We start from the raw sequence: 12,861 nt of genomic DNA, 5'->3' as shown, positions 1-12,861 counted from the left end.
ACGGAAATAGTTAACCTTGCAGATTGATGACCTTTCACAATATAATTACTTTTAATATTCTTTAAAGTTTATAAGAATAACAGGTGATATCATTGAAGTGTACAGTTTGTTTTATAGGGATTGACAGGGTAGCAGCTGGAGCTACAATCTCGATATAAGGAGTGCCCAGACTCACAGGAAACTGTAGATGGAATCTTGAGCAACAAAGAATCTGCTGGATGAACTCAGCGAGACAGGCAGCATCCTTGATGGAAAATGTACATTTGACACTTAGGGCATAAAAAAACATGGTTCTGGAGGAACTTGGCAGGCCAGGCAGCATCTGTGGATGCAACTCAACAGGATAAGACAGATGTCATTTTGGGATGCGACTATTCTTCAGACTGATGGTGCTGCCTGACCTGCTAAGTTTTTCCAACAGTTATATGGAAACAAAGAACTGCAGATGCTGGTAAATACACAAAAGGACACAAAGTGCTGGAGTAACTCGACATGTCAGGCAGCATCTCTGGAAAACATAGATAGGTGACGTTTCGGGTCGAGATCCTTCTTACATAAATTTGTTTTTTTCTCAAAATTCCAGCATCTCTAGACTCGTGCACCCAGTTGATATTTCGGGTCGGGAGTCTTCATCTGGATTGCAAGATTAGAATTTTCTCATCGTTAATGCGACTTTGGAATTCTCTGTCCACCAGAGCTGTGGAGAATCACTCTGGGGCGCAGCGGTAGAGTTGTTGCCTTACAGCGACAAAGACCCGGGTGCGATCCTGACTCTGGGTGCTGTCTGTACGGAGTTTGTACATTCGACCTGTGACCGCGTGAGCTTTCTCCGAGTGCTCCAGTTTCCTCCCACATTCCAAAGACGTGCAGGTTAATTGGCTTTGGTAAAGATTGTCTGTAGGACAGTGTTAGTGTACAGGGATCGTTGTTCGGCATGGACTCGGTGGGGCGTTGCGTCTGTATCTCTAAACTAAATCAGTTGTTGGGTGTATATGACGTAAACCGATTGTATGATCAGTGCAAGATAGTGGTGGTATGGTAAAAGATCTTCCATGATCTTATTGAATGGTGGGCAATGCCAGCAGGAAATGGCCTTTTCCTGTTTCTCTATATTAACTTAAGAAAATTACCAGTTATGGATGAGGTGAAATTTACAACTCAGTAAGACCTTATAATTCATCTCTGGTGAACCCATACCTGTAGGTGACTCTGCTGTTTCATTAAGTCATTTTTCTTGATATTATAGATGGAGTTGTACATATTCAAGAAAATCATATATCTGTGAGGAGTAGCTCCATATGCTCTGCAAGATTCATGAATCATCAGGAAAGACTTTGTTAGATCGCCAGCACCTGAAGTTCAAAGCATAACATCAGTAAAAGTTATAATCGTATTTGTATGATATACCAGATTATGTATCTTTTTAAAATGCCAATGAAGCTGTATGCAGTAACTTTCTTTACTTGAGCGTTCACATAAAGCATCCAACTAGAAATAGACTAATTTGTCACATGTATTGCCGCATCCATCTCAATTTTACTTCATTTACTCGCATGTCTACACATGCTGAACTATTTCCATCACTGGTGTCCATGCCTGAAATACTGAGCAATTATATTGAATCATTGCTAAAGCAGTTATGGACTATATACTTAATACAATTTGAAATCTAATACTAATCCAAACTTAATAATATGTAAGAGATAGATTGTTACATTTGACTGCAAGCTCGGAAATAAGTGTTGCAATATGGAAAAAACATCTAGACATACTGTATGTGAAATAGTTGGGAACAAAATTGTAATTTATAACATTGATTAAGTATTAGGTTCACAGTGGACTGACCAGAAATTGAATTTCTATGTGATTTTCCTTTCGTATCTTGTCCTTGGTTCAATGAAATCAACATATCAGGAATCTGAAACAAAATAAGATGCATATTACTAAACTCTCACATACATTTTCATGACACAGATCTGTATCTCCAAATACATATGAATAAGGTCATTGAAGGCAGATAAAAAAACAAAGCAACTCAGAAGTTGTGGAGGGAGCAGTCTCTGCCATAGAGGCATAGAGTCATAGTCTCTTTAGTTTCTTCCAAGATCACATGGCTCTAGATTTCATTACAGCCTCGGCATAAACTTAGACTAAAAAGTTGAATTCCAGAGGTGACAATGATTGCCCTTAACATCAAGGCATCATCTAATTAACTGTAACATCAAGAAATAGGGCTAAAATTGAGGGTAATGGCAATCAGAGAGAAAAATCACCATTCACTGATATAATTTATATACAAATGGACGTTAACAATTCCTCAAGACATTTTCTGAGACACAAAAGTCTGTGTTTCATCAGTGATAAACCCCAGACCACAAAAATTAACCGTTTCTTGTTCCACTGATGCTGCCTGACCTGCGTTCTTTTGAGCTTTTTTTGTTTTTTACTTCAAATTTCCAACATCTGCAATTATCAAGGCATATTTTTGCTTTCTCATTTCTTGTAACATATCTTGTTGCATTTCTCAATTGATAAATGTCTGTCTATTTTTTAAATCAATGTCACAGTTATTGTTTTGAATTGAGATTTTACAGAAAATAGATTAGGAAATTGTAGGAATTTTGTTTGAAAGGTCACAATCTAAAGCAATCAGAATAGAATTTGGGGTAATTACTCACTGAAATTCAGTAGCCCAGGGCGTCATGCTCAAAATATAATAAATATAATTATCAATAATATAATGAGACAAAGGCTCAATAAGAGGTCAGTTTATTTTACTTGTATTTTCAATAAGTGGTACAGCTTTAACATTTTTCCACACAAAACCAAGCGGCTTCGTTTTCTCTACATTTATGTTTGAAATATCATTTTATGAGATGGTTTCTAGTCCTAAGAAAAAAATCGGAAAAACAAATAAAACTGCTTATGCTGGAATCCAAAGCAAAAACATACTGGAAGGACAATCCAGCAGCATCTGTGGAAAGCGAATCCAGTTCACATTTTTTGTCAGAGAGCCTCTCCTCAGAAATTCTCCAGTCCACCAAGGTAAAAGGTACTGGCTGCTAGTTTCCCTACCCTTCCAGAATTCAGTACCAATAAAATAACTAGAACTAAGAAAATGACTGTGCTAAGATATCACAGCTTTACGTTTAGTGAATGCAATTGAGAACGAACTTCCACTCTGAATTATCTTGCACAGATCCACTTTTCTGATTATAGAGAACATCAATTTGAAATCTATGTGCTTCCCCCATCCTCCTCCCATCCCCACAGGAAACATAGAACGTTTTTAATCAATTACATTAAAAAAAATTAAGAAATGTAAAATAAACTTTGCCAAATAATATTCCCTCCAGAAGTTAACGCCTGTTCAAAAATCTAACAATATCTTCAGAGGAGCTGACGGGAGAGTAATTAGAATAAACAAAACACAATGCACATAAAGGTCCTTCGCTTACTTTCTTCATACTACTTTTTGACCATTCCTCCATCCACTGTACTGCACACTTCTTGTAAAAAGCTGGATTACTTTCACAATTAATTGTAAAATTGGTGTTAGTGCAATCCATAATAAGGACAACGTGTAAGTTTTGCTGAATCCCTATAAAATAAAGTGAACATTGAAGTTGATTTTTAGATAAAATTAATTATCATGGTAAAATTAGTTAGAATGGTAGTCGATCGCACATGGCATCGTATAAAGTAAGCCATAAATAAGCACAACCTTAAGGTGACACAAAACTTAAACCTCCATGTACACAGATCATTGAAGTGTCAAGTCCTGAACCTAATGCAGAAGGTATACCGAAACAATCATATCTATCTATCATATCATGTATCTATTAAAACTGTGTGTGTGTGTGTGTGTGTGTGTGTGTGTGTGTGTGTGTGTGTGTGTGTGTGTGTGTGTGTGTGTGTGTGTGTGTGTGTGTGTAAAATTTTTACATATTTCAGTAGAGATTTTCCTTGCGAGTTTAGAAATCCACACCTCTGTATCTTTGGTACATTATTTTCCTGACTTTTTTATTAAACCAATCTGACCTCTCTAGATTTGGTCAATTAGTTCCCCAGATTTTGAATAAAATTGTTCACAAAACATCAAAACATTATAAAATCAAACTGCTGCATGAGTCACAGTGCCACCTCACAGATGTCCAATCACAATGGATCTCATTTACATATATTACATCACAATGGGACAGGGGTGGGAGATTGGAACGTTCATGTGGTCCCACTAAAATCAAACTGCTGCATGAGTCACAGTGCCACCTCACAGATGTCTAATCACAATGGATCTCATTTACATATGCCATCACAATGGGACGGGTGGAAGATCTCTCCCCCTCCCTCACTCCCTTCCACCCCCGTGCCTTTTCCCCACTCCCCCCTTCTCTCTCTCTCCCTTCCTCTCTCCCTCTCTCCCCTTCTCTCTCTTCCCCTCCTCTCTCTCCCCCTCCACTCTCTCCCTCTCCTCTCTCTTCCTCTCCACTCTCTCCTCCTCTCCACTCTCTCCCTCTCCTCTCCTCCACTCTCTCTCCACCTCTCCCTCCCCCCTCTCCCCGTCCTCCCCTCTTCTCCCCCACCCCGCTCCTCTCACCTCCCCCTCTTCCCCTCTCCCCTCCCCTTCCCCCACCCCTCTCTACCCCCTCACCCACTTTCCCCCTCTACCACCCCCTTCCCCCTGTCTCCTCCTTCAACCTCCCTGCTCTCTTCCCCTCCCCCCAACCTCCTCCCCCTCTCTCTCCCTTCTCCCTCCCCACTCTCTCCCCATCTCCCCCTCCTCACTCTCTCCTCATCTCTCCCACCCTCACCCACCACCCTCTCCGCCTCCCCTCCACCCCCCTCTCCCTCTGTATCCTGCCCTTCTGTCTCTGCCCCTTTCTTTCTGACTCTCCGCATTCTCTCTCTGACGTCACTCTCTACCCCAGCCCCCCACACCCCCCCTCTAGACGCGCCTGCGAGTTGGGGGCTATGCGTCAGTGGATAGGGCGGTTATGGGGTAAAAGGTGCAAATTAATAATATTAATATAATATCAAGGGGGGTAGTTAAGAGTGTGTGCGGGGTGGTAGTTAGTGTGTGTGACGCCACATGCCGCCCCCCCCCCCCCCCCCCCCCCACCGCAACCGCACGTTGGGGGAACAGACCCAACGGGTCTGCACTTGGTCTAGTATACTTTTAAAACTCTGTGTGTGGGTGTGTGCCATTTTGCCTTTGAAACGTATTTCCTCGAAAACCAGACGCAAACATTTTTACATATTTCGGTTGGGATTTAACTTATGATTTCAGAAATCCACTCCTCTCTAGATTTGGTCAATTATTTCACCAGATTTTGAATAAAATTGTTCACAAAACATAAAAAAAAATTAAAATCAAACTGCTGCATGAGTCACAGTGCCACCTCACAGATGCCAATCACAATGGATCTCATTTACATATGACATCACAATGGGACGGGTGGAAGATCTCTCCCCCTCCCTTCCACCCCCGTGCCTTTCCTCCACTCTCCACTTCTCTCTCTCCCCCATTCTCTCGCTCCCCTTCCTCTCTCTCCCCCTCCTCTCTCCCCCTCCACCCTCCCCCTCCCCACTCTCTCCCCCATCCCCCTCACCCCATCCCCCTCACCCCATCCCCCTCTCACACATCCCCCCCTCTCCATCTCCCCCTCTCCCCATCCTATTCCTGCCTCTCCACCCCTTCTCCATCCCATCTCCCCCTCCCTCCACCCCAACTCTCTCTCCTCATCTCCCTTCCCCCCTCTCTCCCCTCATCTCCCTCCCCCTCTCACTCTTTCTCTTTGCCCCATTCTCTTTGCCCCTTGAGATAGGGTAGGGATGGGGTAAAAGGAGCCAATTAATAATATTAGTATAATATCAAGGGGGGTGGTTAGTGTGTGTGTGGGTGTTGGGGGGGGGGGGGGGGGGGCGGGTGTGTGGTTAGTGTATGTGTGTGTGTTGGGGGGTGGTTAGTGTGTGTGTTGGGGGTGTGGCTAGTGTGTGCTAGTTGAGGCCAGTTCATTGGCTATATTTAAGAGGGAGTTAGATGTGGCCCTTGTGGCTAAAGGGATCAGGGGGTATGGAGAGAAGGCAGGGATGGGATACTGAGTTGGATGATCAGCCATGATCATATCGAATGGCAGTGCAGGCTCGAAGGGCCGAATGGCCTACTCCTGCACCTATTTTCTATGTTTCTACAGTATATGTTGGGGGGATGGTGGTTACTGTGAGTGGGGGTGGTGGTTAGTGTGGGGGGGGGGGTGGTTAGTGTGTGTGTGTGGGGGGGGGGGGGGTGGTGGTGGTTAGTGTGTGTGACGCGCAACCTCCCCCCCGCAACCGCACGTTGAATGGATGGGACCCTCTACCCTCCCCCTCACCCTCCCTCCCCTCTTCCCACTCCCCACTCTTTCCCCCCCTTTCCCCCCTCCCCACTCTGCCCCCCCCTCCCTCTCCCCCTCTGCCCCCTCCCCTACTCCCCCTCTGCCCCCTCACCTCTCCCCTCCTCCACTCCCCTCCTCCTACCCCCCTCCAACCCCCCTCCCCTCCTCCAACCCCGTCTCCCATCCAACTCTCTCCCCTCCTCCAACCCCCTCTCCCCTCCTCCAACCCCCTCTCCTCCTCCAACCACCTCTCCCCTCCACCCCCTCCCTTCCCACTCCCCACCTCTCTCCCCTCATCTCCCTCTCCTCATCTCTCCCCACCTCCTCTCTCCCCACCTCCTCTCTCCTCCCCCCTCCGTTCCCTCCCTTCCCCCTCCCTCTCAGCCCCACTCTCTCCCTCTCTCTCCCCCCCCTCTCTCCTCCCATCTCTCACCCCTCCTCCCCCAACCTCCCCTCTCACCCACCCTCCCTCTCCACCTCTCCTCCACCCCCCTCTCCCTCTGTCTCTTGCCCTTCTGTCTCTGCCCCTTTCTCTCTGTCTCGCCCCATTCTCTCTCTGCCGTCACTCTCTACTCACCCCCCTCTCTAGACGCGCCAGGGGGGTAGTTAGCGTGTGTGCAGGGGGGGTAGTTAGTGTGTGTGAGGCCGCATTCCGCCCCCCCCCCCCCCCCATCCCCCGCAACCACACGTTGGGGGAACAGACCCAACGGGTCTGCACTTGGTCTAGTGATCTCTATATCTAGAGTGCTGGATTATAAAATGATCAAAATTATGCTATAGATTTACAAAACTCAATTTACTATTAATAACAAGGTATGAAAGATTGCATTACCTGGGCAGATTTTTTTTAATGGCTATATTGCCTGGAATTTTGAGGTTTCAACTAAATATACTTTCGTCAAAATTTTCAAAATATCAAGGCAAATTGATGAATTGATGACACAGAAATTAAAAACATTAGACAAAACAGGAGAAGGTTCAAGAAGGAGAGAACATGGAATAGGAAATGCTGTCTAAGGGTAGAAGGCAGGAAATCAAATGGCAAAACAGGATGATGAAGCCAAGTGAAAAAGAGTGGTGAAGGTTTTAGTAAATTACAAAAGGTAGAACTGTAACTAGCACAACATGGATTAATGTATTTACAGAGGTTATAGAGCAAAAGTAGGTTCATTATTTTCTAACTCATGGTCTTGGGCCTGAAATGTTAACCGTTTCCCTCTCCAATGATGCAGCCTTAATAGCCAAGTGTTTCCTGTTTTTTTATGTTTTATTTCAGATCTGCAGGTTAACCCATTGAATGTGGAGACTGTTGGTGTGGAAGGTAAGGACAAGGTGAACACTATCCTTGTGCTGAATAGGAGAGGGGGTGAGAAAGATTAGGTATTATGGTAAATGGAACAGATATGGTCAGGAGCCCTATTAATTTTTAGAAGAGTGACAGCAACGATTAACGTGAAGGAATACATCTCAGAAGCATTGGTGTGGAAGGTGTCATTCGGTAAAAATATAATGATCCAGGGAAACTGGATGAATGGAATGAAGGGTGGGAAGATGCATTGTCAACGTATAGTCAAAGGTTTCATTGATAGTTAAGTCAATATGTTTTGTTAGAGGGGAGTGGCTTTGTAGTCAACAATCAAGTTACATGAATTGATATTCAATACATGTCATTGGGTTTTACCCTCCACATATACTTTTTATGCAGCCACACTTAATTGTCCTGTGGGCATGATAAATCAACCACATTTAGTAGAAATGAAGATTACACATGGAATAAACCAGGAATGAGTAAAAGGTTAACCCTGACAGGCATTAAATAGATATTGAACAAATGATCAGATTTTTAGAATTTGATTTTATGATTTTCTATTGTGACATTAGAAACTATGGGTAGCTAGTCCATACAACAACAACTAAATATTGCTTTTATATTGATTTATATTTTACTTACTACATGTAAAATAATTAAAGATAGGGCCAAGAAATCCATCCTGTGAGGCCTGGTCTTTTAAAGGTGACAGGATTGGTTCCAGTTCTTCAAGTGTATACAAGCCTGGCACTTCACCTGACATCATTAAAAAAGTAAAAGCACTGAATTAGGCACCAATTCATTTCACAAGTGATATTTCTGCACAATTGAAGTGTAAATGCTCAGTTATACTTGTTAGACACAATTAAACAGTCTGCATCTATTGAATGCTAAACAAAATGTATCTGCCATGCAAGATCCTCCCTTGCATTACAGAGGCTACTGTGCTAACTAATATCACAATTCTACCCCCCTCCCCCTCATATGTGAACATATGCTCTGTATTCTTTGTATTTTCTGAAATTAGATTTTTGAAAATAATTGGTTTAAACAATAGAAAAAGACAATCTCAAATGCTGGAACAACAGTTGACAAATTTAGTCCTCTGCTTTGGAAATTTAATTCTACATGGAACTTTATGGGCAGCTAAAGGAGATGACATGGGATCAAGTGTAAATGGATCTTATGACAATGATATTTATTCTCGTTCTCAAAAGAGAGAGCAAATTTAAGTTATTTAAGATATTGGTCTTGGTGAGACCACACCTGGAGTATTGCGTACAGTTTTGGTCTCCTAATCTGAGGAAAGACATTCTTGCCATAGAGGGAGTACAGAGAAGGTTCAGCAGACTGATTCCTGGGATGGCAGGACTTTCATATGAAGAAAGACTGGATAGACTCGGCTTGTACTCGCTAGAATTTAGAAGATTGAGGGGGGATCTTATAGAAACTTACAAAATTCTAAAGGGGTTGAACAGGCTAGATGCAGGAAGATTGGTCCCGATGTTGAGGAAGTCCAGAACAAGGGGTCGCAGTTTAAGGATAAGGGGGAAATCTTTTAGGACCGAGATGAGAAAAATATTTTTCACACAGAGAGTGGTGAATCTCTGGAATTCTCTGCCACAGAAGGTAGTTGAGGCCAGTTCATTGGCTATATTTAAGAGGGAGTTAGATGTGGCCCTTGTGGCTAAAGGTATCAGGGGGTATGGAGAGAAGGCAGGTACAGGATACTGAGTTGGATGATCAGCCATGATCATATTGAATGGCGGTGCAGGCTCGAAGGGCCGAATGGCCTACTCCTGCACCTATTTTCTATGTTTCTATGTTTTCTATATCAAAGGTTTAGAATAATCAACCTTCATTGTCTTGCAGTAACAGATTTCACAAGATACCAAGGTTATTAATCGTATCTCCTTATAACATAGAAAAGGCCATTTGGCTCATTGAGAGTGTGCCAGCCCTCTTAGCCAGCTCACCAGTTCCATCCCTCACATACTCTTGCAACATACCCTCTCTCACATGCTCATTAATAACCCACTGATTCTCCCACATCTACCTACCTTGTCCATAATTTACAACATCCAATTAACCTAAGAGCATGTCATTGGAATGCGGGAGAAAAGCAGAGCAACTGGGGGATGACCATAAAATCAGAGGGGAACATACAAACTCCACACACACAAGGGAATACCATTTTTTGGCTTAGATATATTTACCAAAGCCAGCGCAATGCTACTTCGGTACCACAACATCCAATAATGCAAAGGGTCCTGAACTACATTTATTATTTTATCTAAGTGAAACTTAGGTACGGACCTGAAGATAGCAAGCTGTTCACCATCTCAAGGAACTGAGCATGCACAAACTGGTAGTCCTCCAGGACCAATACTACCTGATGTCCATCAAGACCTGAAAGCTGCATCACCTGGACAAAAAGTGAAGTTTAGTTTAGTTTAGTTTTTATCAGAAATAGTGAAACCAGGTCACCCCATGACCACACAGAAATCCAAACCATAAACTCCAATGCTGGGATCATATTTAATGCCCAGAACAATGTGTTCCTGGATCCCAAAGCCAAAGTGTAGGAGCCATTAAGCTTAAGTCAGTATACTATAACCATGTCTAACATTTGTAATATTTTAAGGGCCTGTCCAACTTGGGAGACCTCCACCGCGACCTCTGGCGACCTTAAGCGACTAAAATAAAATCAAGGTCGCGGTGACCTACGACCTCCTAGGACCTTCCTCGACTATGTGTACGACCTCCTACGTCTTTGTTGAAGACCTCCCTCGACTATGAAGAACACGTCCTTCGACGTCCTTCGACTATGTTGAAGACTGGCTTCGACCATGTACGTTTTACTCGAGGATGGTCTCTGGCAAATTGGTCCGTGAATGAGCACGACCCCCTTCCACCTCAGAGGACCACACCGAAAACCAACAACGACTAGCGACGCGTGTCTACAGCTCAAATGGTCACCTGATAAAATGATGTAATGTCTGCATTTTTTATCATAAAAAAAGTATTTTAAGAAAAGCAGAAGGGGAAGAGCAAGGGTGAAGAGGAAGCACAAGAAGATGTCTCAATGGGTGAATGGAGATGATGTGATGGACTGTCCCAGTACACCAGATGACTGGAAGAGAGTGGCGCTGGGCTTTGACAAAAGATGGAACTTTAAGCACACATGTGGGGCAGTGGATGGCAAGCATGCCATTCTTGTCCCTGTCCCAGTATCCCTCATTTTCCTTTTCGTACAGGATGGCATTCTGCTGGAACCATTCTTCAAAGTCCCCCTCCTGCTGCCTGGTGAAGGTGTAGGGCATAACCTTCCTCCAGCCCTCCCTCACCACCAATGGGGCATCTGCCTCTGATGCTGTGTCAGACACAGGAGAAAAGGCTGCTTTGCTGCCTTCAAATGAGGCAGTGAGGGATGGGGTGGTGGTGGGGACATATAGTACCACCCTGGTCTCCTCCTCCAGGGGTCTCTCATGCAGGGCTACCTCCTCCTGCACTATCACCTCCTGGGCGGGCAACACCTGCATGGCACGTTTTTTTTAGGCTTATGCCCTCCCCCTGCGCTGCTGCCTTTTTGGTGCCATCTCTAAAGCACAAGTCTCCTCTCCAAAAAACTCTCCAGCTATGAATGAACATGCCTGGGAGTGAAAGAGGTGACGTTCTGCTGTTTAAATTACCTTTTTTTTCCTACTGACCTTTTTTCACCCCGGAGCTATTACCTTCGACTACCTTCGACCACCTTCGACTACCATCACGACCTACTACGACCGGCTTCGACTAGACCTACGACTAAAAAAATATCAATTTTTCCCACGGCGACCTATTCCTCAAGGTCCCCCTCCTGCTGCCTGGTGAAGGTAGTGTCTTGAAAAATATGTCACGACCTAGCTGAAGCCTCGACTACGTGGATACCACTCTCGACCATGAAGGAGAGTGACGAAGACCTCCTACGACCTCGTGGCGACCTTGCCGCTACTATAGGTCGCGGGCAAATTCGCCAGAGGTTGCGGTGGAGGTCGCCCAAGTGGGACAGGGGCTTTAGTCTGTATTTGTCTGTATTTTTGTCTGTATATTATCTGTCTGTATTTTTGTAGGTGAGATTTGATATGTAGAAAGGGTGTGTCTATTTCTCGAGGAGACTAGCGCACTCATTGATTAGGAGTCAGTTGGGTCTCGGAAGGATGGTGAGAATACAGTTTTTTACCATTCATTCACACATACACCCGTTAATGAGACATACTTTTATAAGAAGAAACCTTTGTATGATTTATATGACATGAATGGATCAGCGATTAAGAACGGAAAGTGACGGATTATTTCTTTGCTATGTACTACATAATAAAAGACCAATTAATCATGAAACAACATTTGGATGATTCGTTTTTTCTATCTTAAGTGTGTCGTGAATGCATAAAATATACCTCCATCCCCGAGGAGTAATGGGTATCCAAGTTAGACTTTGAGAACGTCGTAAAGATTGCCATTATACAAAGTTTCACGATGAAAAAACGTAACAAATAAACACTTTGATTGAAATGCAAAATACAGAGTCCACCAGGCAAACTTCAAAATCCATATTAGGATGTTGAGAGCAATGCCAACCCTCATTACAAAGGTTGGGACAAAAATGTTTTGACTCAGCTAATTTAAGATTATACACAATACATGATTATTAATGTAAAAGTGAACTAGAACTTTCTTAAAAACTCTTGCTAACCAGATGAAAATACTACACTCTTCATCTGTTTGCTTTATTAATAAGAATGTTGTGACAATTTCCAAGGTATTTTGTTTTTAATATATTCATAGGATTTGAACATTTTTCGGCGATAGCATTAAGGTTGGCAGTCAAACTGATATCTTGTGATCATAAATAACCTGGAGCGTATTGAGGAACAGTGGGACCTTTGCATAACAGTCCAAAGATGCCCAAATGTGGGAGCACAAGTAGAGAGGGTGGTGAAGAAAGCAAACAGGATGTTTCCCTTTATTAACCAGCATAGAATTACAAAAAAAGGTAGACATAGTGATATAGAATGGAATTAACCCCTTCTGCTCAACTCATACATGTCAACCGACTCGTACTTGCCCAACCCAAGCTAGTCTCATTTGCCTGCATTTGGTCCTTATCCCTCTAAACCTGTCCTAAACATGTATCTGGCA

General features: G+C 43.5%; 1 protein-coding gene across 2 annotated transcripts in view; it reads right to left on the bottom strand.

Annotated features, from left to right (window-relative positions):
* dync2h1 (dynein cytoplasmic 2 heavy chain 1) overlaps window positions 1-12,861 on the bottom strand; it is a 413,286-nt gene that overhangs the window by 238,872 nt on the left and 161,553 nt on the right. For both annotated transcript variants that reach the window (XM_033022666.1, XM_033022665.1), the window contains exons 51-55: window positions 10,000-10,108; window positions 8,326-8,439; window positions 3,459-3,601; window positions 1,846-1,918; window positions 1,198-1,352 (exon numbers count right to left, since the gene is read on the bottom strand). In XM_033022666.1, coding sequence (XP_032878557.1) covers window positions 1,198-1,352; window positions 1,846-1,918; window positions 3,459-3,601; window positions 8,326-8,439; window positions 10,000-10,108 — 594 coding nt within the window. The remainder of the gene's footprint in view (window positions 1-1,197; window positions 1,353-1,845; window positions 1,919-3,458; window positions 3,602-8,325; window positions 8,440-9,999; window positions 10,109-12,861) is intronic.

Source organism: Amblyraja radiata, chromosome 6 (assembly GCF_010909765.2).
Source record: "Amblyraja radiata isolate CabotCenter1 chromosome 6, sAmbRad1.1.pri, whole genome shotgun sequence".
In the NCBI taxonomy this organism is placed as follows: domain Eukaryota; kingdom Metazoa; phylum Chordata; class Chondrichthyes; order Rajiformes; family Rajidae; genus Amblyraja; species Amblyraja radiata.
The sequence above is the reverse complement of the archived record's forward strand: the minus strand, read 5'-3'. Positions and strand labels throughout refer to the sequence as shown.